We start from the raw sequence: 26,566 nt of genomic DNA, 5'->3' as shown, positions 1-26,566 counted from the left end.
TTTAAAATGAACCCCTTCCATTACCTAGCCCACCAGGGTCTTCACTATTAACTCCTTCATTATTTAGGAATTGTATGGCGGTGATAATTATTTGGTCACTAAATGGCAGTTTTATTCGATGGTACTGTTGTTTGACAGATATATGGTAGTGTTATATGGGCACTATATAGTAGTATTATTTATATACTATATGGAGATATTATTTTGGCATTGAATGTCAGTATTGTATGGCAGCATTATTTGGTGTGTCAGTAGATGTGCATATGTATCTGTATAGTGTAGAGGACCAGGGCCTCATTTTCTATAAAACTGGTCTTGTTCAATCATGTTTATATCCTGATGTGTATGGGCATATAATATGTGTTAACCCCACCACCACCTGAAATGCCCCCTTTTTTTTGGTGGGGAAGGCAGATGTCCCTTCTTCTATCCTGACATTGCTTGCATTGAAGCAAGTGCCATTGTAACATGTTTAGGGTCCGTTAACACGTCCGTTGTTCTGGGTCCACATCGGTTCTGCAATTTTGCAAAACGGGTGCCGACCCATTCATTTTAATGGGGCTGCAAAAGATACGGACAGCACACATAGTTACATTCCGCGGCCCCACAAAAAATATAGAGCATGTCCTATTCTTGTCCGCAATTGCGGAAATTAAGAATTGAACAGTTTAAATGTATCCAGTCGAAAAAGGTTAAGAACACCATTGGGGGTAATTTTTTTATGATTGCATTTTACTCATTTTGGGCTAAAAATCATTTTTACAATTGGTCTTTATTAATAATTTTCAGCAGTTTTTGTCCTACAGGGTAAACTTTTAGCCTACCCACGGAGTATCTTACTTCCAGTTTGATACTGAGTCCCGACATGTTGCTGTTCTGACGGCTGGATGGTGAGCCCTTATCTCTGAACTTCTGACGGCTTATAAACACTCATTATAGCTAAATTGATATCAAACTGATAAAATGAGTGTTTAGGTACTATCAGGAGATAAGGGCTCTACATGCAGCGGTCACAACAGCAACACAAAGGGACTCAGTGTAAAATTGACTTTAGGATACTCTGCAACTAGGCTAAAAGTGGCACGAATAAAGGGGAGGGAAGGGACACAGAACTAGGCCTCAAGGCTTGGGAGAGGGAAAAGGTCACCTCGTAGGAAACCCCTAAACCTGGCCATGACTCCTGTCAGTATGTATAGACCCCAAAGGGTGGAAAATACATACGCTGTAACCTAGACCCTAGGAGCCCTGAAATGCCTTAGGTAGTGGCAGGGAATGAGACAACCGGTTCCTTCCCAGGTGAACGAACCAGCGTCTCCCTGAGGCCTAGTAACAACAAGCACAGGGGAACAACCAAATACAAAGAGCAGCACAACTTAACTTAAAGAAAATGGATGAGCAGGAACATAGGAAAGGTCCACACACCAAACTCTTCCAAATCCAAGCAGAGAATATTAACCGCATGGAAAAAAGTGTTAGACCAAACTAAATAGGGAATGCAGTAATGACCACGGGCTGCACCTGACAAGAGGTGTGGTCATTACCAAGCAACAACACTGAGAATCAAGAGACTGTCAGTTAACCCCGCGTCCAGCCAGTCTCTCAGATCTTCTAACCTCTGTCACAGGAGGGACCGTGACAAAAAGTTAACCCTGTAGAACAAAAATTGCTGAAATTTCTTAATAAAGACCAATTGAAAAAAATATTTTAGCTCAAAATGAGTAAAATGCAAACATAAAAGACTTTAGACTTTATTATTTTTGTGTGATCCTTATAGCAACGATGTGGCGTCTGATTGTTAAACTTTTTGCCATTTTGTTTTTGTTTGTAATTTTTGATTGCGAGCTCTTGAAAACAATTACTGAGATGCGAGGAGAATAGATTCAATCTGTTGGCCACATGAACACATAACACTAGAGGCTAGCCAAAAGGAACATCGTGTCTCCTTGCGGGGGATTAAGAAAGATTTAAAACAGAGCATTGTCCATTTTACGCGCTCGCCTGCAAACGATTCATATTCAACATGCCAAGATTCCAGAATATTTCTAAGAAAATACGATGTCCTGTTCCATATGTGCGGCAGAGGGGAATCTCTGCCTGAGAGCTCCGCACTGAGTCTTTTTCCCTCCTCTCTTCTTAAATTTAAAGGGCTTGTAAACTTTCACAACCATTTTATTTCAAAGGCCAAAAACAAGTTGGTTGCAAAAATTTGCACATCCCTTACTGACGTGTTTAGTTGATTAACAGAAAGACATGCACGTTGATCAAGTTCGATTTGTTAACTTTTCATTCTACAATTATTAAATATAAATGCATGGACACATTTCTGCTTGCTGTCAGTGAGCGTGACCACTATAACCTACAGACACCGTATACAGTATGTGTCGCAGCTCAGCATTTTCTACTATTGTTTCCAGTCTAGACAATGCTCTACACTGGATACAATTATTTTGCTGGATGCAATATTTTTTTTAACCTGCAGCGATACATTGTAAGAAACGATGAGGGCAGTAGAGAGATTTGTACCGCTGATGTGTTTAGTTCACCAAGGATTGTTTAGACCGGATACAATTGTAACAAACCCTCAGCTGTGTGAGAAATAGTCGGTAGTTTTCCTCATCTCCACTTCTAGCTTTGGCTCAAAAACACTGCATCAAAAACTGCTACAAAAAGCACAACTAAAGCTGCAAGGAAATATGCAAAAGTATTCTGCAAAATACTTGGCCCTCTCTTTGTGTTATGTTGAGTGAGTGACACATTACTGCTGCAGCACTAGCAATAATCTTGCAGAACTTTAAATGCAGCTGTGGTTGCAATTGGAGTAGAAGACAAAATTCACTCATCTTTATTCCTAGAACAGCAAGGAGCACTTAGAAAACGTAGAAGCACCGCAGCCTCTTTATTCAGGGGTCCTAGATTAGCCCAAAAACTGGAAAGAAAAAAAGTAGAATTCTAAGTGCAGCCTGGGTTGCAACTGGAGTATAAAAGGTGATTCTCTCATATCTATATTTTTCCTACTTGGAACTTATAAGATCTGTGCAAGCTCAAAATTTAAATGTTTGCACAAATGCCTTGCAACCTGAGTGTTTACGGGAATGCAGCAGAATTTTGAATGCAGCTTTGGATGCGATTGGAGTATAAGACATAATTTATCTCTGATTTATGAGTGGCACCAGCTTTCCAGTGCTCAGCATGGAGGGGGCTCATAAAGAGGTCAATTATGTTAATGGTTCTCATCTTTCTTTGATAGACTGTCTTCTGCGTTTATAGCATATTCACGAATTTCCTTTACATTTTGGTAGGAATGACAAGGATGAAGACATAAACAAGGCTGACTGCAGATGCCACAGACATGAGCGGTGCGAGTGCCACATCTCTCCTGCCCTATACAACGAGTCCTATATCCTGTGGATGGAAATCGCCGGCCCTGCGACATCTCTGCGCTCCCCTCCAATGCTGCTCCGAGCTGCTGCCATCAGTAAGCGACACCTCTCAATGCTAAATCTGAACAGAAATGATTTAATGTACAGAATTTAAGTGTTACGTATAGAATGACAGATACATGATCCCAGCGCATATTATAGGAACCATATACACATCACTATATACATGTCACTAATGGCAGATTACCCAGAGATTCTAACTCTTTTAAAGGGAAACATTAGCTATTAATTGACTCCATATAAGTGTATATCCCCTATTCTATCTATTTATCTATCTACCATATTTTTCGCCCCATAAGATGCATTTTCCCCCTTAAAAGTGGGGGGAATACTAATACGCACTTCTATTATGGAAGCGCTCATTAGTACCGGAGGACCGGGAAGCGGTGAAGGCTCTGTATTCACCGCTTCCTCGTCTTTGGCTGATGGCTGTGAAGGCTGAGCACAGCGTGACTGCGCTCTGTGATCTCATGCTGTGTGCAGCCTTCACAGCACAGCCGGAAGACAGAGCGCACTGGAGGACAGGTGCGGCGGCGTCCAGGAGCAGGAGAGGTACGTGGTTTATTTATTTTATTAAACATGAGGCGCTGGGGGGCAATATAAGAGGCAATGGGGGCAACATGAGAGGCAATGGGGGCAATATGAGAGGCAATGTGGGCAATATGAGAGGCAATGGGGGCAATATGAGAGGCACTGGGGGCAATACAAGAGGCAATGGGGGCAATATGAGAGGCAATATGAGAGGCACTGGGGGCAATATGAGAGGCACTGGGGGCAATATGAGAGGCAATGGGGGCAATATGAGAGGCAATGGGGGCAATATAAGAGGCAATGGGGCAATATGAGAGGCAATGGGGGCTGCTGGGGGCTGATATGAGGTCTGATTAGGGTTTGAGGTCTGATTGGGGGTCATTCACATGACTTGTTGGGGTCTTATTAACATTGGGGGTCTGATTGGGGCTGTTAGCTGAGGTCTGATCTGAGGTGTAATGGAAAATATTTTTTTCTTATTGTCCTCCGTCTTATAGGGCAAAAAATATGGTATCCATCTAATCTATCTCTCTAAGAGAGGAAAATGGCAGCACAAGACAGCTAAGCACAATTTGAAGTGCAAGCCCAATGGGACAAGACAATAACCCGGAAATGCAAAAAGGGCAGCACTCTACTGGAGAGTTCTGGCCTTTTGTTTGTTGCTATTTTTGTATCTATCTAAACATATCCACTATCTGTCTATACATATCTATGTATCTATCTATTTAGGAAAAAGATAAGCAGCGCACTTAGACAGGGTACCAGGTGCAATCCCTCTAGAGATCATGGGCTTTGATCCGGCAATTCAACAAATAGAAGTAAGAACCAACAATCCAGTTAAAGTGAAAAAAGTGGACTTCTTTATTCACCCGTGCTTTTGCAACGTTTTAGCTCAACTAAATGGAGGCTTTGTCAAGTTGAGCAGAAACGTTGCAAAAGCATGGGTGAATAAAGTCCACTTTTTTCACTTAAACTGGATTGTTGGTTCTTACTTCTATTTGTTGTATCCATCTATCTATGTATCTATCTCTTATGTATCTACTGTCTTAGGTATCTATCATCGATATATTTGTCTAATGTGTCTACTATCTATCTATCTTACATATCCATATCTATCTATCTATCTAATGCATCATATATCTGTCTCTGGCATATAGGAGTCCTGTGGGTGGTCCTATCAGTGATTGACAGCTATCTCTATATGCACACTTATACTAGGATAGGACCGCCCACTGGACTTCTACAGTAAGTATAGAAAGAACATGAATAGAGCACACGTTACAATGTATCTTTTCCCACAGAACTACTTATACATCAATCTGCTCAGCTCCTCCTGCTCTTTAACCTGCTGCCAGTAGATGACACTGAATGCACAATGTGGCCGGTTCTCTTTAAGTTCCTATTAATGAGAAAATATTAACTACATGGGAACACAACCTTAAGCCATACACAAATTCACACCTTTTCGCCCCCTCAGTGGTTTGGAAATTACATTCCTGGTAATTGTGTTGTTGTCTTCAATTCATGGTGTTCGCTCCTCCAGACTTTGCTATATATTATCATTAGGGATAATTGCCAGCTGTCTCTCCAGACTGTCTCACCCCTTGGAAAGACACTTCTCTGGAATTCTGATGCGCTTCATGTAATGAGTTATCGCTCGGAGGACATATTTCTTATATCTCGCCCACTGGACACAGATCAATGCTGAATTTAAAGCTCTCTTCATGTATATAGCAGAACAGGGTGGCAGCAGAGGAGCGATTATTTTTTTTCACCAGTCATACGATCTATCACCCACTGGTGTCAGTTATATAGCCAATGGGAGCTGGATTGCAGAGCTGATACAATAAAACTGCATCGGTCATGCAATTCACCACTGAGATAGTGCAAACTATTATATACATTTGTGTTTCCATTCTTCACCACTTTCAAGATCTCTGCTTTCCGACAACAATCTCATTTGCATCTGGAGGCTGAAAACCTGTAGAGACCTAATACTTCTCTCAGGGAGATTTTGTTACAATTGTATCCAGTGTAAACAATCCTGTTTGAGCCTAGACTCCAGACCGATACATTTTAGTTGCACTGATACATTGTAACAAACTTTCAGGACAAGAATGAGAATTAAGCTTGGATCATGGAGGATTGGCTTGGATGCACTTGTAAGGCTACTTTCACACTGGCGTTTTTGTTTCCATTTGTTTAAAATCAATAGGCCACAGCACTCTTTTCAAACAATGGCAAGGGTGGGTGCACGTCCGGGTTGTGTTCTGTAGCTCCACCTCAAGAACTGTAGATATCACACAAATATTTAGACAGCACTCCGTGATGATGATGATGATGATAATAAATAGTGATTTATTTCATATTATTTCAGTCGGCCATATATACGAGCTGTGGTTCCATTAGTGCCTGATGAAGGGTGTATGTTAGCCCAAAACGTTGCACGCAACTGATATACCACTGTTTCCGGCTGAAATAATATTAAATAAATCACTATTTATCATCATCATCATCACGGAGTGCTGTCTAAATATTGGTTTCCATTTGTGAGATCCGTTCAGGGCTCTCACAAGCGGTCCAAAACGGATCAATTTTGCCCTTAATGCAGGATCCGCTCAGAATGCATCAGTTTGCCTCCGTTCCGACTCCATTCCGCTTTGGAGGCTGCCTGCAGCGTCTGATGAAACGGAGCCAAACGGATCTGTCCTGACACACAATGTAAGTCAATGGGGACGGATCACTGACACAATATGGCACAATAGACAACGGATCCGTCCCTCATTGACTTTCAGTGGTGTTCAAGACGGATCCGTTTTGGCTATGCTACAGATAATACAAACGGATCCGTTCTGATGCATGCGGTTGTATCATCTGAACGGATGCGTTTGTGCAGATCCATGACGGATCCGCACCAAACGCGAGTGTAAAAGTAGCCTAACAAAGTCTCATGCGTATGGATGCAAGCAAGAAATCTTAAGAAATGGTGAGTATTCAAAGTACACAGTATTTTAGAAAGTTGCAGAACTTTCATAATATAATGCTTTCAGCTTTGTTTGTCAAGTCTAGGGCTCCTCGACAACTATTGGTTGTGGTCACAGTAATTCGCAGCGCTGATGCAGGTATCTTTGAGTATGTCTGCTCTTGGTGCTTCTGCTCTTGATTTTCTGCTGCAGAATTTCCAGCGGAAAATCCACAGCATTTTACTGTGACAAATCTAATTCACATGCTGTGTATAAAATCAGCACAAAAAGTGACATGTAGCAAGATTTTAAGGGTATATTCATACAGTTGTATTAACACGCAGAAAATTTAGGTGCTAAATCTACATAAAAATTCCACACGTTTTCCGCACTGTCGTTGGCCCAGTAGACAATGACAGATTTCACAGAATTCAGCAGGTTAAGGGTCCATTCACATTACCGTATTCGCGGACAAGAATAGGCATTCCTATCATAGGACTGGCCATATGCGTTCCGCAGAATGCGGTACGCACACAGCTGGTACCCTTGTTTTGCGGATCCACAATTTGCGGACCAGAAACACTTACTGTCGTGTGAATGGACCCTAAAAGGCCTCATGCACACGACCGTTGTGTGCATCCGTGGCCGTTGTGCCATTTTCCTTTTTTTTTCGCGGACCCATTGACTTTCAATGGGTCCGTGGAAAAATCGGAAAATGCACTGTTTTGCAGCCGAGACGTGATCCGTGTTTCCTGTCCGTCAAAAAAATAGGACCTGTCCTATTTTTTTGACGGACAACGGTTCACGGACCCATTCAAGTCAATGGGTCCGTGAAAGAACACGGATGCACACAAGATTGGCATCCGTGTCCGTGATCCGTGGCCGTAGGTTGCTTTCATACAGACGGATCATTGGTGGCCAGTGCGGCCGCCCCCCCCCCTCCCCTGTAGTTCACTCATTGGTGGCCAGTGCGGCCGGCCCCCCCTCCCTCCGCTGTAGATAACTCGTTGGTGGCCAGTGGGCCCTCTCCCCTCCCTCCCCCTCCTAATTAAAATCGCCCCCCCTATCATTGGTGGCAGTGGTGAGTACCGATCGGAGTCCCAGTGTAATCGCTGGGGCTCCGATCGGTAACCATGGCAACCGGGACGCTACTGCAGTTCCGGTTGCCATGGTAGCTTAGCAATTTGTAGAAGCTTCATACTTACCAGCGAGCTGCGATGTCTGTGACCGGCCGGGAGCTCCTCCTACTGGTAAGTGACAGGTCTGTGCTATAGGCAATGCGCCGCACAGACCTTTCACTTACCAGTAGGAGGAGCTCCCGGCCGGTCACAGACATCGCAGCTCGCTGGTAAGTATGAAGCTTCTACAAATTGCTAAGCAACCATGGCAAACGGGACTGCAGTAGCGTCCCGGTTGCCATGGTTACCGATCGGAGCCCCAGCGATTACACTGGGACTCCGATCGGTACTCTCCACTGCCACCAATGATAGGGGGGGGGCGATTTTAATTAGGAGGGGGCGGGAGGGGAGAGGGCCCACTGGCCACCAACGAGTTAACTACAGGGGAGGGAGGGGGGCCCACTGGACACCAATGAGTTAACTACAGGGGAGGGAGGGGGGGGCGGCCGCACTGGCCACCAATGAGTTAACTACAGGGGAGGGAGGGGGGGGGGGCGGCCGCACTGGCCACCAATGAGTTAATAACGGGGGGGGGGGGGGGGTCTGCCCCCTGCTGCCTGGCAGCAGCTGCCAGGCAGCTGGGGGCAGTCATGTACACAGTTTTTAAGTATATTCTAACCTGAAACGTCCTCATCACCATGGGAACGCCTCTGTGTTAGAATATACTGTCGGATCCGAGTTTCACGATGTAGCTCATATCCGACAGTATATTCTAACATAGAGGCGTTCCCATGGTGATGGGGACGCTTCAAGTTAAAATATACCATCGGATTGGAGAAAACTCCAATCCGATGGTATAAAAGAACTCCAGACTTTACATTGAAAGTCAATGGGGACGGATCCGTTTGAAATGGCACCATATTGTGTCAACGTCAAACGGATCCGTCCCCATTGACTTGCATTGTAATTCAGGACGGATCCGTTTTTTTTCATGTCCATGGATCCTCCAAAAATCAAGAAAGACCCACGGACGTAAAAACGGTCACGGATCACGGACCTACGGACCCAGTTTTTGCGGACCGTGAAAAAAAACTGTCGTGTGCATGAGGCCAAAGTCTGAACAAACTTTGCTATATTTTGGTCGAAACTGATACAATGGTATCAAAGTTCAGCAGTCTCTTTGAGTGATTCCACTGCACCAAAATAATACATAAACAACAAAACAAAATACCTTGCCCGTCTGGATGCTAGCCATATAGGAGTTCACCTCACCTAGGTATTTCAATTCAAACCGGGGGATCAGGCTATCCTCAGCCTGCAGCTTCCAGAAACTGACACTGAATGAGGCTTTCAAGCCCGTATTTATCCCCACAGTGATGAGCCTAGCAGCTACACCTGGGTTCCCTCAGGTTAGGGAATAGTGTTGTACTGGAGTGGGGAGGGAATGGTATGCCCCACTACCAACACCTATAATTGAACAGTTCTATCCTTGTCCGTAATGTGGACAATAATAGGACATGTTTGTTTGTTTTTTTGCGGAAAGGACATGCGGACAAAAATACGGCATGAGCCCTAAACTACATTTTGTTGAAACCACCCAGCTTTCCTGAATTCTATTACCTCACCCATATGAGCATTCTAGGTGAGATATAAACCCCCTCCAATAAGAGGTGGATTGAGAGCTGATTCTGACCGGATTTGAGCACAGAATTTGTTTTTCCATGTACAGATGACTTTACAATAGCTGCAAAGGGGATGAGATTTAATCAGATCATAGGGATTTCATGCATAGGGCGATATCTGCAGCAAAATCTGCAGATGATTCATGCAACTCAGTGGATTTTGTGCGCCAAAATGTGTTACCATCAGTCATGGGGGACCTAACGACTATTGCAAAAAGTCCTACCTGGTTGGATTTGCATCCAGTTTTCAGAGGTTGTCCACTACTCTGCTTATTATAGGAACATATGTGGTTTCATCAATGAATTTACCACTACTTGAGGGTGTCCAAACATCATCATGTAGTTCTAGTCCTAGCCTAAGACCTTAAAACTGGGGTGAGCATTGATGGGATGGGAGCCTTATATATCATTCATAATCACAACTTTCCTATCTGTATTGCAGCAAAGTCATTGATGATATTCTTATTGTCCACAGTACAGCCGGCCCCCCCGAGTGACTTGCGAGCAGAGATAACCAGTGATGGAAAGTTGAAGGTTCTATGGTCCAGCGCTGCATCCACACCCCGCAGGCTTCAGTGTCAAGTGAAACATTATCTCAGCACAACAGAGAAAACCTCACCTCCGGTAAAAAAAACAACAACTGCATTTCACGCTTCAGCGAGGCTCCAGTAATATGTTATTGCAGAAGAGTAACTGTGCCCGGTGGGCAATCAGTGGCCTCAGTGTTTTTCAGTAATTATATTAGTTACATAGCAAACGGTAAAATTCTGTTTACTTGCTGCCACCACTTGGGGGAGCTCTCTATAAATGGATTCTTAAATCAATGTTAGCTGTAGAAATCTGGATGCAGTGAGCTCCCCCTGGTGTTTATTGCAAGCAGCCAGAATTATATCATTTAGCTATAAAGCTGGGGATTTGATGCACTATGTAAGAAAAAACACAAAATTCTAAATTTGAGCTCTAACTTCTGATTTACTATAATGAGGCCATTTTACAATGTTCATCAGCAGACCAAGGAGGCTCTCTAAATCTCCTGCCATTATCAGAAACTAACTCTCCGTCTCCCTGCAGACTTATGTCATTGTGACGGAGACCTATGTCATCCTTGATGTCCCAGAATCCTGCTCACCACTGGTATCTCAAGTGCGATGCAGAAGATTCCCTGCACTTGGTGTTTGGAGTACCTGGAGTCCTCCCATGGTCCTTAAGTCCCAAGGTAGCTATGTATATAAAATCAACAGAAGGAAATGGCTGTAAGGAATCTAACTTGCCTTCTACAACAGCAAAACAGTGATCTCCTGTAATACTTTTGTGCTGCTGGTGGAGTTGCCAAGAGGAGAAGAAGAAGGGACATGGCAATTTTGTGGCTCCGAAAAACAGTGGTTGTTATTCTGAGACTAAAATCTGGATATTTTTAGCAAACACTAGGGTGGATCTGTGCCCTCCAAATTCAAGCATATATATGTAAATGCTATACTACTATAACTATTATAACTAATATATGACCTCCTATGTACAAGAATATAACTACTATAATACTGCTCCTATGTACAAGAATATAACTACTATAATACTGCTCCTATGTACAAGAATATAACTACTATAATACTGCTCCTATGTAGAAGAATATAACTACTATAATACTGCCTCCTATGTACAAGAATATAACTACTATAATACTGCTCCTATGTACAAGAATATAAATACTATAATACTGCTCCTATGTACAAGAATATAACTACTATAATACTGCCTCTATGTACAAGGATATAACTACTATAATACTGTTCCTATGTACAAGAATATAACTACTATAATACTGCCCCTATGTACAAGAATATAACTACTATAATACTGCTCCTATGTACAAGAATATAACTACTATAATACTGCTCCTATGTACAGGAATATAACTACTATAATACTGCTCCTATGTACAAGAATATAACTACTATAATACTGCTCCTATGTACAAGAATATAACTACTATAATACTGCTCCTATGTACAATAATATAACTACTATAATACTGCCCCCTATGTACAAGAATATAACTACTATAATACTGCTCCTATGTACAGGAATATAACTACTATAATACTGCTCCTATGTACAAGAATATAACTACTATAATACTGCTCCTATGTACAAGAATATAACTACTATAATACTGCTCCTATGTACAAGAATATAACTACTATAATACTGCCCCCTATGTACAAGAATATAACTACTATAATACTGCTTCTATGTACAAGAATATAACTACTATAATACTGCTCCTATGTACAAGAATATAACTACTATAATACTGCCTCCTATGTACAAGAATATAACTACTATAATACTGCTCCTATGTACAAGAATATAACTACTATAATACTGCTCCTATGTACAAGAATATAACTACTATAATACTGCTCCTATGTACAAGAATATAACTACTATAATACTGCTCCTATGTACAAGAATATAACTACTATAATACTGCTCCTATGTACAATAATATAACTACTATAATACTGCCCCCTATGTACAAGAATATAACTACTATAATACTGCTCCTATGTACAGGAATATAACTACTATAATACTGCTCCTATGTACAAGAATATAACTACTATAATACTGCTCCTATGTACAAGAATATAACTACTATAATACTGCTCCTATGTACAAGAATATAACTACTATAATACTGCCCCCTATGTACAAGAATATAACTACTATAATACTGCTCCTATGTACAAGAATATAACTACTATAATACTGCTCCTATGTACAAGAATATAACTACTATAATACTGCCTCCTATGTACAAGAATATAACTACTATAATACTGCTCCTATGTACAAGAATATAACTACTATAATACTGCTCCTATGTACAAGAATATAACTACTATAATACTGCTCCTATGTACAAGAATATAACTACTATAATCCTGCTCCTATGTACAAGAATATAACTACTATAATACTGCCTCCTATGTACAAGAATATAACTACTATAATACTGCTCCTATGTACAAGAATATAACTACTATAATACTGCTCCTATGTACAAGAGTAACTACTATAATACTGCCTCCTATGTACAAGACTATAACTACTATAATACTGCCTCCTATGTACAAGAATATAACTACTATAATACTGCCTCCTATGTACAAGACTATAACTACTATAATACTGCTCCTATGTACAAGAATAGAACTACTATAATACTGCGACTATGTACAAGGATATAACTACTATAATACTGCCTCCTATGTACAAGAATATAACTACTATAATACTGCTCCTATGTACAAGAATATAACTACTATAATACTGCTCCTATGTACAAGAATATAACTACTATAATCCTGCTCCTATGTACAAGAATATAACTACTATAATACTGCCTCCTATGTACAAGAATATAACTACTATAATACTGCCTCCTATGTACAAGAATATAACTACTATAATACTACCCCCTATGTACAAGAATATATCTACTATAATACTGCTCCTATGTACAAGAATATAACTACTATAATACTGCTCCTATGTACAAGAATATAACTACTATAATCCTGCTCCTATGTACAAGAGTAACTACTATAATACTGCCTCCTATGTACAAGACTATAACTACTATAATACTGCCTCCTATGTACAAGAATATAACTACTATAATACTGCTCCTATGTACAAGAATATAACTACTATAATACTGCTCCTATGTACAAGAGTAACTACTATAATACTGCCTCCTATGTACAAGACTATAACTACTATAATACTGCCTCCTATGTACAAGAATATAACTACTATAATACTGCCTCCTATGTACAGGACTATAACTACTATAATACTGCTCCTATGTACAAGAATAGAACTACTATAATACTGCGACTATGTACAATATCACTATTTGCCTCTCTGCAGATGGTTATTATTTCCCCCAGAGAGTTGTGGTCAGTACTGGATCCAGCGCTTCAGTCTTTTGCACATTTTGTGACAAAAACAAGAAAATACCATCCAAGGCCATAACCTGGGGTCTGGACCTGGCCAAGCAGATCCCCTCCCAGCACTATACAGCGGTGAGCGATTACGTAGGAAAAGTCACGATCGACAATATGAATACGACAACACCGAAGGGAAAGTTCCAGTTTGACGCTTTGTACTGCTGCATCCATGGCATTGAGTGCCAGCCCCGATACGCAGAAATCTATGTCATAGGTAAGAATATTGGTTGCCGTTTTTGAGTACTCCATGAGCAGGGGTGTAGTCATGGGGGGGGGGGGGGGCGCAGAGGTAGGAGCTACTCCCAAGTCCTGGTGTCAACATGGACCCTTCTACCATATCATTATAAATGGCACATGACGGTGGGGTAGAAAAGGCACCCTGTGAAATTGGTCATCAGAGCCAGAAACTGTGAGCCACCTACCTCATGGATTCCTAGGTAAATAATCAGGGCTCCAGGAAGGTTTGTCATGGGACCTTTCCCAGTCTTGCAAATGTGACAAACTATATGCCAGTTCTGTTGGACCGACCATTTGAGCATCTGGGCACTGCTCAAGGGTCCATGGCCAAAAGGCACCCACCGTCCCACAGTTAGATTGAGCACCTGGATGCAGCTGTTACCCCTGCAACCCCCTATTGCTGCACCTCCATTAATGTAATTTTATTTTATTTCACTTGTCTTCATTTCAGACACTAATATCAACATTTGCTGTGAAACCAACGGCGATTTTACGGTTATGACCTGCAGGTGGACCCCTAAACAAATCCCCCCCCTTAAAGACATCGCCCTAACCTTCCGATATTATGAGTGAGTACAAGCAGTTAGTCTATGGGTACAAGAAGCGGGCGCTAAATCAATCCGCAAGACTCCAGTGAGAAAAATAGTACTCATTCTACACCGAGGAGAAATCAGAAAGAACTATTTTAGAGGGGGTTTTCCAGGGGGATACAGTTTTTCCAGAAAGTGTTAAAAAAATAAAAAATAAAAGCATTACTCACCTCACCGATTTTTTGCTAGTGACACTCTGAATATGCTCCGGTCCCCTCTACTCTCAGGCGAGCGCTGACTCGGGGGTCACTGCTGTCACTAGTGAGTCAGTAGACACTAGACATACACATAATAATCAAATAAATATAAAATGGAGGGCACTCAAATGTCTAGATACACATACATTATTTATTTGTTTAAGGTAAAATTTAATTTATAAAATTGTAAATCACAGGTGTGTAAAAAATGGTTCTAAATCAGTGGCATTAGGGTTGTTTAGGCCACAATGGGGATGTAGGATAGGTGGTCCCAGATGAGTGGCGTCAACGTTATTTGCACCACAATCCGCAGTTGTCCTATATAGACCACAAGTACTTATATGTTAAAAAGTTAGTACTAGTACAGGTGATCAGTCTGTCTAGTAATTAAAAATATGTATGACATCCACCTTAGAGTGGGCCTGTATGTGCCCCGCTAAGTGTGACTTAGGTATCTGGATATCAAAGATAAATGCACTGTAACCGCAACCTGAAAACAAAATGTATCAGGTGGTGTTGCAGTTCCTTGTTGTGTCCGGGTGGATGGAGACAGTCTAGTAAATATTAAAGCTGGAACAGTCTTACCCCATCGGAGATATGTCCGGGTGGAAGGTATATACTGGCGGTGGTCCGGTCCCAACGCTACCCAGGACCGGACCACCGCCAGTATATACCTTCCACCCGGACATATCTCCGATGGGGTAAGACTGTTCCAGAAGGTGCTGCCTATTCGGAGAGAGCACCTATCCGTGAATTTTTGACAGTAGAGCCTCTGTATACTTTTACATACACATAATAATGTACTAGACACCAGGGATACAAGCATTATACCATTAGACACCATGGAAACAAGTATTAAGCCTCTAGACACCAGGGACACAAGTATAAATCCACTAGACACCAGGGATACAAGGGATACAAGTAGTAAGTCAGTAGACACCAATGATACTAATAATAATTCAGTAGACACTAGAGATACACATATTAAACTACTAGACACCAAGGATACAAGTATTAAACCACCAGACACCAGGGATACAAGTATTAAACAACCAGTTACCAGGGATACAAGTATTAAACGAACAGACACCAGGGCTACAAGTATTAAACGACCAGACACCAGGGCTACAAGTATTAAACGACCAGACACCAGGGATACAAGTATTAAACGACCAGACACCAGGGATACAAGTATTAAACGACCAGACACCAGGGATACAAGTATTAAACCACCAGACACCAGGGATACAAGTATTAAACCACCAGACACCAGGGATACAAGTATTAAACCACCAGACACCAGGGATACAAGTATTAAACCACCAGACACCAGGGATACAAGTATTAAACGAACAGACACCAGGGATACAAGTATTAAACGAACAGACACCAGGGCTACAAGTATTAAACGAACAGACACCAGGGATACAAGTATTAAACGACCAGACACCAGGGATACAAGTATTAAACCACCAGACACCAGGGATACAAGTATTAAACCACCAGACACCAGGGATACAAGTATTAAACCACCAGACACCAGGGATACAAGTATTAAACCACCAGACACCAGGGATACAAGTATTAAACGATCAGGTACCAGCGATACAATTAATAAACTGCTAGACATCATAACTGTTCATGTTTCAAATATGCCCTCCCGTTTTAGCGAACATCAACCCAATAATAGAACTAGTGATGTCACTAAGGATGGGTTCACATCACGTTTTTGCCATTCGTTTAATGTATAAAAAAACGGTATACATAATGGATGCTCCAGACTGATGCCATACAGTGGCATCCAGTCACCATAGAGTTCCATTGTAAAAAAAAAAAGTATACGTTAACGTATGCTTTTTATTTATTTTTTCCAGACTCTGCAGGATGGAAAAGCGTGGTGTGTTACGCTTTGTATCCCATTTTTTTTTTTTTACAACATATACCGTACGTCAAATGGATGGCAAAAACGTGATGTGAACCCACCCTAATACTACTACTAACAATGGTAATACAGCTACCACAGCTACTATTATTTATTACCATGACCATTACTACTGCCACAGCTACTACTACTTATAATACTAACACCACAGATACTATTATTACCACGACTAATACCACAGTTACTACTACTTATAATACTAACACCACAGCTACTATTATTACCACTACTACCACAGCTACTACTTACTGTTTTAAACTGTTCTAATTCTTCCACTACTACTACTAATACCACTATTGCTACCACAGCTACTACTACTACTACTACTTTTGCTACTACTACCACAGCTAATAAGCCTTATTCACACGTCAGTGTTTCACATACGTGTGCTGTACATGTTACCCACGGACATCACACGTACCCATTCATTTTAATGTGTGTATTCACACATTATTTTTTACCACGGTCCGTGGGTCCGTGGCTTTAGCACAGATGCACGCTCTATTTTGTCCTTGTTCACTGATTCATCACGCCCATTATAGTCTCTGGGTCCATGAATACCACAGATGCCTTCCGTATTTCATCTGTGCTTCACGGATCATTAGGAAGAGATTAGTATTGAGCGAAGCGAGCTTCAGATGCTTCACTTTAAAACTTAAAACCGAACTCTGCTTCGGTTCCGAGGTACTAGTCGCAACCGAAGCCGCGTTCAGTTTCAAGTTTTAAAGTGTTTTTCCACTTTGTTGAATAACTTCGGTAGTTGATTTTTAAAGTCACATGTGACTTTGTGAATAACTAACTTTAGCTCCTCGGAGCCCATACATTCTAATACTGTACGGAGACGAATCTCCGTACAGTATTATTCCGAAGTTTTGAACGAAGCGACTTTGGATGAAGCATCTGACGCTCACTTCGCTCAACACTAGAAGAGATGCTTTGAAAATTATTTTTCAGCTGCATAGTGTCAAATAGATGACACACGGACCGCAAAAGACAGACACATGGACCCAACACGGATCCTTCATGGGCATCTTCACAGAGGCATCACTGACACGGATGTGTGAATGAGGCATTACTGTTCAAGTTCTTCCACTGCTACTGCTCATACCACTACTACTACCACAGCTACTACTACTGCTCATACCACTACTACTACTACTAATACCACTACTACTGCTCATACCACTACTACTACCACAGCTACTACTACTACTAATACCACTACTACTGCTCATACCACTACTACTACCACAGCTACTACTAATACCACTACTACTGCTCATACCACTACTACTACCACAGCTACTACTACTACTACTACTAATACCACTACTACTGCTCATACCACTACTACTACCACAGCTACTACTACTACTAATACCACTACTACTGCTCATACCACTACTACTACCACAGCTACTACTACTACTACTAATACCACTACTACTGCTCATACCACTACTACTACCACAGCTACTACTACTACTAATACCACTACTACTGCTCATACCACTAATACCACTAGTACAGGCATGTTGAAACTGCGGCCCTCCAGCTGTTGCAAAACTACAACTCCCAGCATGCCCTAATAGCTGTAAGCTATCCAGGCATGCTGGGAGTTGTAGTTTTGCAACAGCTGGAGGGCAGCAGGTTGGGCATCCCTGCACTACTACTAATACCACTACTACTGTTCATACCACTACTACTAATACCACTACTACTGCTCATACCACTAATACCACTACTACTAATACCACTACTACTGCTCATACCACTAATACCACTACTACTGCTCATACCACTACTACTACTGCTCATACCACTAATACCACTACTACTGCTCATACCACTAATACCCCTACTACTACCACTACTACTGCTCATACCACTAATACCACTACTACTGCTCATACCACTAATACCACTACTACTAATACCACTACTACTGCTCATACCACTAATACCACTACTACTGCTCATACCACTAACACCACTACTACTACCACAGCTACTACTGCTACTAATACCACTACTACTTCCACAGCTACTACTACTAATGCCACTACTACTACTACCATAGCTACTACCACTAATACCACTACTACTACTACCATAGCTACTACCACTAATACCACTACTACTACTACCATAGCTACTACTAATAATACCACTATTACTATCACAGCTACTACTAATAATACCACTACTAGTACCATAGTTTATACTTTCTGCACTAATACACCACTACTTCTAGCATCACTGACACTATTGAACTAGACATACAATGCAACAGCTCACTGCAAACCAAATAAAGTTAAAAATTGCGTCACAATTGCAAATGCTATACTAATAAGTTAGAGATGCTTGGCAAATCTCTGATAATTTTGTACAAAATGATTTGCCAAGCATCTCTAACTTATTAGTATAGCATTTGCAATTGTGACGCAATTTTTAACTTTATTTGGTTTGCAGTGAGCTGTTGCATTGTATGTCTAGTTTAACAGTCTTGTTCTCAGCCATAGCAACGTGCTCCTGCGCTTTGGGATGTGCTGACTGACCCCCTTTTTCCTTTGCACACTGACACTATTGCTACCGGGGACACGAACACCACGGAGGAGCCCGGGGTCCCGAGGAGGCTGATGCCCCCCGCATCCCATTGGTCTGGATACTCCAGGGGTGAACTGTGCAATTTCAGACTCCTTTTTTTCCTACCTGGAAAACACCTCTGTATCACCGTTCTGAATGGGTGTAATAAGCTTGTGTACAGGAGGTCTAACCCGGATACTACTACTCCTCCTAACATCTGTGCTGCAGCTGATACTACTACTTCCCTGACTCTAAATTGCATTATGTTATTTCTTCAAGGGAGATAAACTATTCGTTTGAAACCAATATAAAATACGACGCTGCTACAGAGAAGAAATGTGAGCTCCAGCAGGGCGGCTCCTATCAATGCATTTTCAATCAGCTGAAGACCATGTCCAGTTACTACATGTGGGTAGAAATACAACACCCATCCGGCACGCTGCGATCTCCGCCGGTGTCTCTGAGGCCCAGGGACGTTGGTAAGAAGCATGCTCAATCACACAGTCACCTTCACCTGTATAATGCAGAGACCAGCAGATTATATTATGTTTCAAAGCGCCCTGAACAATGGGTGGTATACAGATAGGTATTTCAGTATTGTGGGTTTAGGCCATGAATACAAAGTCATATACCTGGTCTCTGTACCTACATAGGTGATGTGGAAGAGTAGCTTATTCCCTGCACATAGGACATCGTTCAGACGAACAGGACGACTTATTGCTCTTCATGTTCTCTATAGCGAACCTCAATAATGCTCTGTGCACCTGAACCATAAGAACCACGTATTCATGACCATTTGTCGCCACCTGCAGGTTGAGGGCAGAATTTCACCCTATGAAGTTTTGGTCATTCTAGATCAAAGGAATGTATTGTGTAATAATGGTGAAAGAGTGCTGACAAAAACCTGTTCCATAATCTGCTACCAAAACTCATAATACCTCAGCTGTTGCAGAACGCCCTTATATACACCTCAGCTGCAGCAGAACCTCATAATACACACCTCAGCTGCTGCAGAATATCATAATACACGCCTCAGCTGTTGCAGAACCTCATAATACACACCTCAGCTGCTGCAGAACGCCCTTATACACATCTCAGCTGAAGCAGAACCTCATAATACACGCCTCAGCTGCTGCAGAACGCCCTTATACACATCTCAGCTGCTGCAAAACCTCATAATACACACCTCAGCTGCTGCAGAACATCATAATACACTCCTCAGCAGCTGCAGAACATCATAATACACACCTCAGCTGCTGCAAAACCAGATAATACACACCTCAGCTGCTGCAGAACTTCATAATACACACCTCAGCTGCTGCAGAACCTCATAATACACACATCAGCTGCTGCAGAACTTCATAATACACACCTCAGCTGCTGCAGAACCAGATAATAAACACCTCAGCTGCTGCAGAACTTCATAATACACACCTCAGCTGCTGCAGAACCTCATAATACACACATCAGCAGCTGCAGAACATCATAATACACACCTTAGTTGCTGGAGAACATCATAATACACACCTCAGCTGCTGCAAAACCAGATAATACACACCTCAGCTGCTGCAGAACTTCATAATACACACCTCAGCTGCTGCAGAACCTCATAATACACACATCAGCTGCCGCAGAACATCATAATACACACCTTAGTTGCTGGAGAACATCATAATACACACCTCAGCTGCTGCAAAACCAGATAATACACACCTCAGCTGCTGCAGAACTTCATAATACACACCTCAGCTGCTGCAGAACCTCATAATACACACATCAGCTGCTGCAGAATATCACAATACACATCTCAGGTCCTGCAGAACACCTTAAAACACATATCAGCTGCTGCAGAACCTCATAATACACACCTCAGCTGCTGCAGAACCTCATAATACACAACTCACCTGCTGCAGAACCTCATAATACATACCTTAGCTACTGCTGAACCTCATAATACACACCTCAGCTGCTGCTGAACCTCATAATACATACCTTAGCTACTGCTGAACCTCATAATACACACCTCAGCTGCTGCAGAACATCAAAATACACACCTCAGCTGCTGCAGAACCTCATAATACACACCTCAGCTGCTGCAGAACATCAAAATACACACCTCAGCTGCTGCAGAACCTCATAATACACACCTCGGCTGCTGCAGAACCTCATAATACACACCTCAGCTGTTGCAGAACATCAAAATACACACCTCAGCTGCTGCAGAACCTCATAATACACACCTCAGCTGCTGCAGAACATCAAAATACACACCTCAGCTGCTGCAGAGTTTTGGTAGTTGGTGCTTATCTTATAAGGGTTGTTTCCCATCTTCTGGATCAACACTGTAGGATTATTGACTTTTCTCCACCATATTACTTTTCTCTAAATGTTCCATTACAGAATATAGCCCTGTATAGCTTGTCTCATCTCTCTTGTGTACAGTGAAGCCCTTTGCTCCAGGGATGGTACAGGCTGAGATGACGGTGGACAGTAAAAAGGACATGCAATATTTAAACGTGACCTGGAACCGGCCAAGATTTGTTGTGGAAGACGTCTTTTACCAGCTCCGCTATCGGGTACAAGGACAGGAGGCGGAATGGCAGGTACTCAGTCCATGAAAAAGAAGCAGCTCTTGTACCTTCATGATAGACATGCCTTTTATGAAAAGTACAGGACTGGAGTCAGAAATCAGCTAAAAGCAGAAATATTAACATCTGTGAAAAATATTTTAATTCTGAATTTATTAACCCAGCAATTACAGTAGACTGGCCTTTTAATCGGATACCATCCTGTGTAAATAATTCAATTTAACTAGATAATGATTTTGTATTTATATCATATATGTTTATTTATGTAACATCTAATATTGCCTGAATATTCTTGAGTACTGTATGGATATAATAACTTATATTTACATGTTGTGGAGCTCCATTCCCTGTGTAAATGATATAAAGTCTGCCTGACTGCAGTCACCACTAGGGGGAGCTCCCAGCATACAAATGTATTATTGGGTTCTGTATATGCAGTAAGTTCCTAAGGTTCTGCTCAAATTGCATCTAAGGCCTCATGCACACGACCGCTGTTTGGGTCCGCATCCGAGCCGCCGTTTTGGCGACTCGAATGCGGACCTATTCACTTCAATGGGGCCGCAAAAGATGCGGACAGCATTCCGTGTGCTGTCGGCATCCGTTGCTCCGTTCCACGGCCCCGCAAAAAAAATATACCATGTCCTATTCTTGTCCGCGCTTTGCGGACAAGAATAGGCATTATATTGATGGCCGCCCGTTCTGTTCCGCAAATTGCGGAAGGCACATGGGCTGCTTCCGTTTTTTGCAGATTCGCGGTTTGCGGACAGCAAAAAAACGGCACGGTCGTGTGCATGAGGCCTAACCCTTCCATTGTAGGTGTATGAAAGGATATCACAACGTATGCCTTCGACAGAAGGCTCTGACATATGCCACTGTATAAGCATACAGTAGTAAATGTGGCCTCGCTTTATCCACTGCAAACAGCTGACCTGGAGGACATCAATATCTAATAGATGGACAACCCCTTTACGGTCATAAATTTAGCCCTTAAAGGGGGTAATCCCATTATTACATAATCTTGTTATGTAAAAAATAAACATACATAATATAGCACATGACAACCCTAGAACCAGTCCTGTACTGCGCATGGATCGAGAGATCTCCACATTCATTGCCCCAATTATTCTGCAGGATTTATTTCAAGCTGGCAGCTCGGGGGGCGTATCCTTTCTTAGAGGGCGTTCCCTGTCTGCTGCAGCTAGCGGCCGTTGAAGGATGGAGCTGAGCATGTGCTTCCATCTCAGTGAGCAGGACAGAGAGATTAGAAAAAGAGCAAACAGCAGGTGGCGCTATACAGATAATTACATGCAGTTACAAAGGTATTCCAATTCAGGCGCTGGTTTGCAAACTGTAGAATATTATTCATAGGACACATCCTTTAAGGTTCTTGTTATAACTGACAATTTATACGTATTGAATAATATTTAGGAGCAGTGTATAATAACCAGTCTTGTCTCTAACCCTTGCACCCCTCCCAGGTTGTAGACCTTTACAAGAATGAATCAGCAAAATTCTTCAATGTGGACGTCTGTCGAGTTTATACCATCCAAGTCCGATGCCAACTGGTGAACTTTTCAGACATCTGGAGTGACTGGACCAATGCCATTCACACTGTCGTCAAAGACGTCAAAGGTTGGAATATTTCCTTGCTGACAGCCAAATGCCCGGGGAATGAACGGCGATGTCAGATCTCATTCTTATCTATTTTCTAGAACCTTTGAGCGGACCAGAATTTTGGAGAATTATGACCAAAAATACCATCCAGAAAGGAGACAAAATTACACTGGTTTGGAAGGTATGTAACATACAAGCGACACGTGTTTTATTGCAGATGTAGCAAAGCCGAGTTTTCAGGACCCTTGTTGAGATATCACAGGTTTCAGGGCGGGCGCTGAACTACAGCACCGGCGACATGTGCAATCGATGATGTCCTTGGTAGTCGGTGTGAACTATAGCTCTAGTAGGGCACCGCTATGATCGGTGACTCACTGCATTGTCTATTGGTAGTCTGTGGTAGTCCGAAATCCACCTCCTGCCTCATCAGAGGCTCAGGATGAAGCTCTGACTGTTCCCTCTTGTTAAAACACTGCTTGTTCAGATTGGCTGCTGTGCATGAGCATAAGCTCTGCACGAAGTCAGCACTTAAAGGGTGAAACAATTATAAACTACAGGCAAATAATCAGAAGCAGAAGCATTGGACGCACCTAAGGCAACTGAGCCTTATTAATTGGAACCCTGCTTTAAAGGGGTTGTCCGGGTTTAGAGCTGAACCCGGACATACCCTTATTTTCACCCAGACAGCCCCCTGAGGCTAGCATCTGAGCATCTCATACCCTGATGCGCTCCCTTGCCCTGCACTAAATCGCGCAGGGCACGGGCTCTTTTGTTTTCAATAACACACTGCCAGTGTTCTGCCAAATCTCTATACCCTGCGAAAAGTCTATACCGGAAGTGACGAGGCTGCACAGGAATCAGCTGAAGGAGGGTGTGTGCGGTGCTGCGCAAGCGCACATCCACCGCCTTAGCAAAGAATTATTGCAGCGCCGCGATAGAAGTACTTCGTACACCGCTCATGCGCACTTAGCGGTATAGAGATTTTACAGCGCAAAACGTTTCATCAGATCTCCCTACCCCTGAGTGCGCAGGCGCCCACAAATCATCAGTTGCAGTTCAGCGCTACTATGTGGTGACCTCGGTATCCAGCACTCAGCTCTGCGGTAAGGATGAACTGCAAGTGATGATTTGTGTGCGCCTTCGCACTCAGGGGTAGGGAGATCTGATGAAACATTTTGCGCTGCAAAATCTCTATACTCCTAAGTGCGCACGCGCGGTGTACACCCTCCTTCAGCTGATTCCTGTGCGGCCGCGTCACTTCCGGCATAGACTTTTCGCAGGGTATAGAGATTTGGCAGAACACCGGGCATAAACTTCCGGCCGGCAGTGTGTTCGATGATGTCACCGGCTCTGAGGGGCGGGCTTTAGCGCTGCCCTAGCTGTTTTACTGGCTAGGGCAGAGCTAAATCCCGCCCATCAGTGCCAGTGACGTCACCCGGGTTCCTGGTAGCCCCATGGGGAGCCCCGGTACATCACCGGATCTCCAAAAAATGCCTTTGCCCAGCGCAATTTAGCGCAGGGCAAAGGAGAGCATCGGAGCATGAACATGTCAGGGGGGCTGCCGGGGGGGGAAACGGCTCTGAACCCGGACAACCCCTTTAAAGTAACACTCTGGGCAAAGCTGATACACTGTGTTCTGCTTGGTGCAGGGGAGGAGCATGACAAAAGGAATCATTTCTCATGCCCCAACCCCTCAGACTCTGCACTAGGCATCAATTTTACGAGGAGCCTCCCTTTAAATGTGGAGAGTTACAAGCTGTATTAATACCGCCAGACACTGTTTGCCTTTCTTTTGTCTTCTTTCTCTGCAGCCATTACAGAAGAAGGAGTCCCTGTGCAGCGTCCGGGGGTACGAACTTGTACAACAGGTGTCCAGTGTCATCAGCTGCACCACGTATGTGGGCGATGTGACAAACTACACCCTGATCCTGCAGCACAGCGCGGTCACTCTGTCCATCCGGGCGCTCAACTCTATCGGGCCATCGAAAAAGAACCACAACTTAACGCTGTCGGAGGACGTGAGCGCAGGTAACCTGCGTGACACTTCAGTCATACTGCTGCGGGAGGGAGACGCTTGTAATTGGGTGAAAACGGCGAATGTTCATATTTCAAAAAATATATAGAAGGAGTAAAAAGTGTCTAATGAAACGCATGAAAAGTTACATGTTAATCATTATTAGTGTTTAAGGGTGTGTTCACACAGCGCATTTTCCATGTGGATTTAGAGCGTATGACACTCTGAAACCATGGTCCAAAGGGAACCCATGCTGTAGATTAGAGAAAGACCAGCGACCTTCTGCACTCCAGCTGCTGTGAAACTACAACTACCAGCATGCAAGCACGCTCGGCTGTTATTCTAAGGCCCCTTTCACACGGGCGCGATTTCCGCGCGGGTGAGGTGAACGCATTGCACCCGCACTGAATCCGAACCCATTCATTTCTATGGGGCTGTGCAGATGAGCAGTGATTTTCACGCAGCATGCTCCTCTTTGTGTGTTTTCCACGCAACGCAGGACCCATAGAAGTGAATGGGGCTGCGTGAAAATCGCAAGCAAGTGCGGATGCGGTGCGATTTTCACGCACGGTTGCTAGGAGACGATCGGAATGGAGACCCGATCATTATTATTTTACCTTATAACATGGTTATAAGGGAAAATAATAGCATTCTGAATACAGAATGCATAGTACAATAGGGGGTTAAAAAAATTTAACTCACCTTAATCCACGGCTTCTCTTCTGTCTTCATCTTTGCTGTGCACAGGAAAAGGACCTGTGATGACGTCACTACGCTCATCACATGGTTCGTCACATGATCCATCACCATGGTAAACGATCATGTGATGGACCATCTGATGAGCGCCGTGACGTCATCAAAGGTCCTATTCCTCAAAGATGAAGACAGAAGAGATGCCGGCTGCGCGAACAAGTGGATTAAGGTGAGTTACATTTTTTTATTTTTTTTTTATTTAACCCCTCCAGCGCTATTGTACTCCTACAGAACACCTGATCCAAACCCGAACTTCTGTGAAGAAGTTTGGTTTTGGGTACCAAACATGCCGATT

The 26,566-nt window shown here is 42.8% G+C and overlaps 1 protein-coding gene across 6 annotated transcripts in view; it reads left to right on the top strand.

The window, feature by feature from the left end:
• The window catches only part of LEPR (leptin receptor), a 93,991-nt gene that overhangs the window by 48,619 nt on the left and 18,806 nt on the right, over window positions 1-26,566 (top strand). For all 6 annotated transcript variants that reach the window (XM_044302143.1, XM_044302142.1, XM_044302146.1 and 3 more), the window contains exons 5-14: window positions 3,300-3,475; window positions 10,210-10,358; window positions 10,806-10,950; window positions 13,671-13,964; window positions 14,439-14,556; window positions 19,582-19,781; window positions 21,745-21,905; window positions 23,369-23,522; window positions 23,603-23,685; window positions 25,316-25,532. In XM_044302143.1, coding sequence (XP_044158078.1) covers window positions 3,300-3,475; window positions 10,210-10,358; window positions 10,806-10,950; window positions 13,671-13,964; window positions 14,439-14,556; window positions 19,582-19,781; window positions 21,745-21,905; window positions 23,369-23,522; window positions 23,603-23,685; window positions 25,316-25,532 — 1,697 coding nt within the window. The remainder of the gene's footprint in view (window positions 1-3,299; window positions 3,476-10,209; window positions 10,359-10,805; window positions 10,951-13,670; window positions 13,965-14,438; window positions 14,557-19,581; window positions 19,782-21,744; window positions 21,906-23,368; window positions 23,523-23,602; window positions 23,686-25,315; window positions 25,533-26,566) is intronic.

The sequence above is a fragment of the Bufo gargarizans genome, chromosome 7, assembly GCF_014858855.1.
Source record: "Bufo gargarizans isolate SCDJY-AF-19 chromosome 7, ASM1485885v1, whole genome shotgun sequence".
Taxonomy (NCBI): Eukaryota; Metazoa; Chordata; class Amphibia; order Anura; family Bufonidae; genus Bufo; species Bufo gargarizans.
The sequence above is the reverse complement of the archived record's forward strand: the minus strand, read 5'-3'. Positions and strand labels throughout refer to the sequence as shown.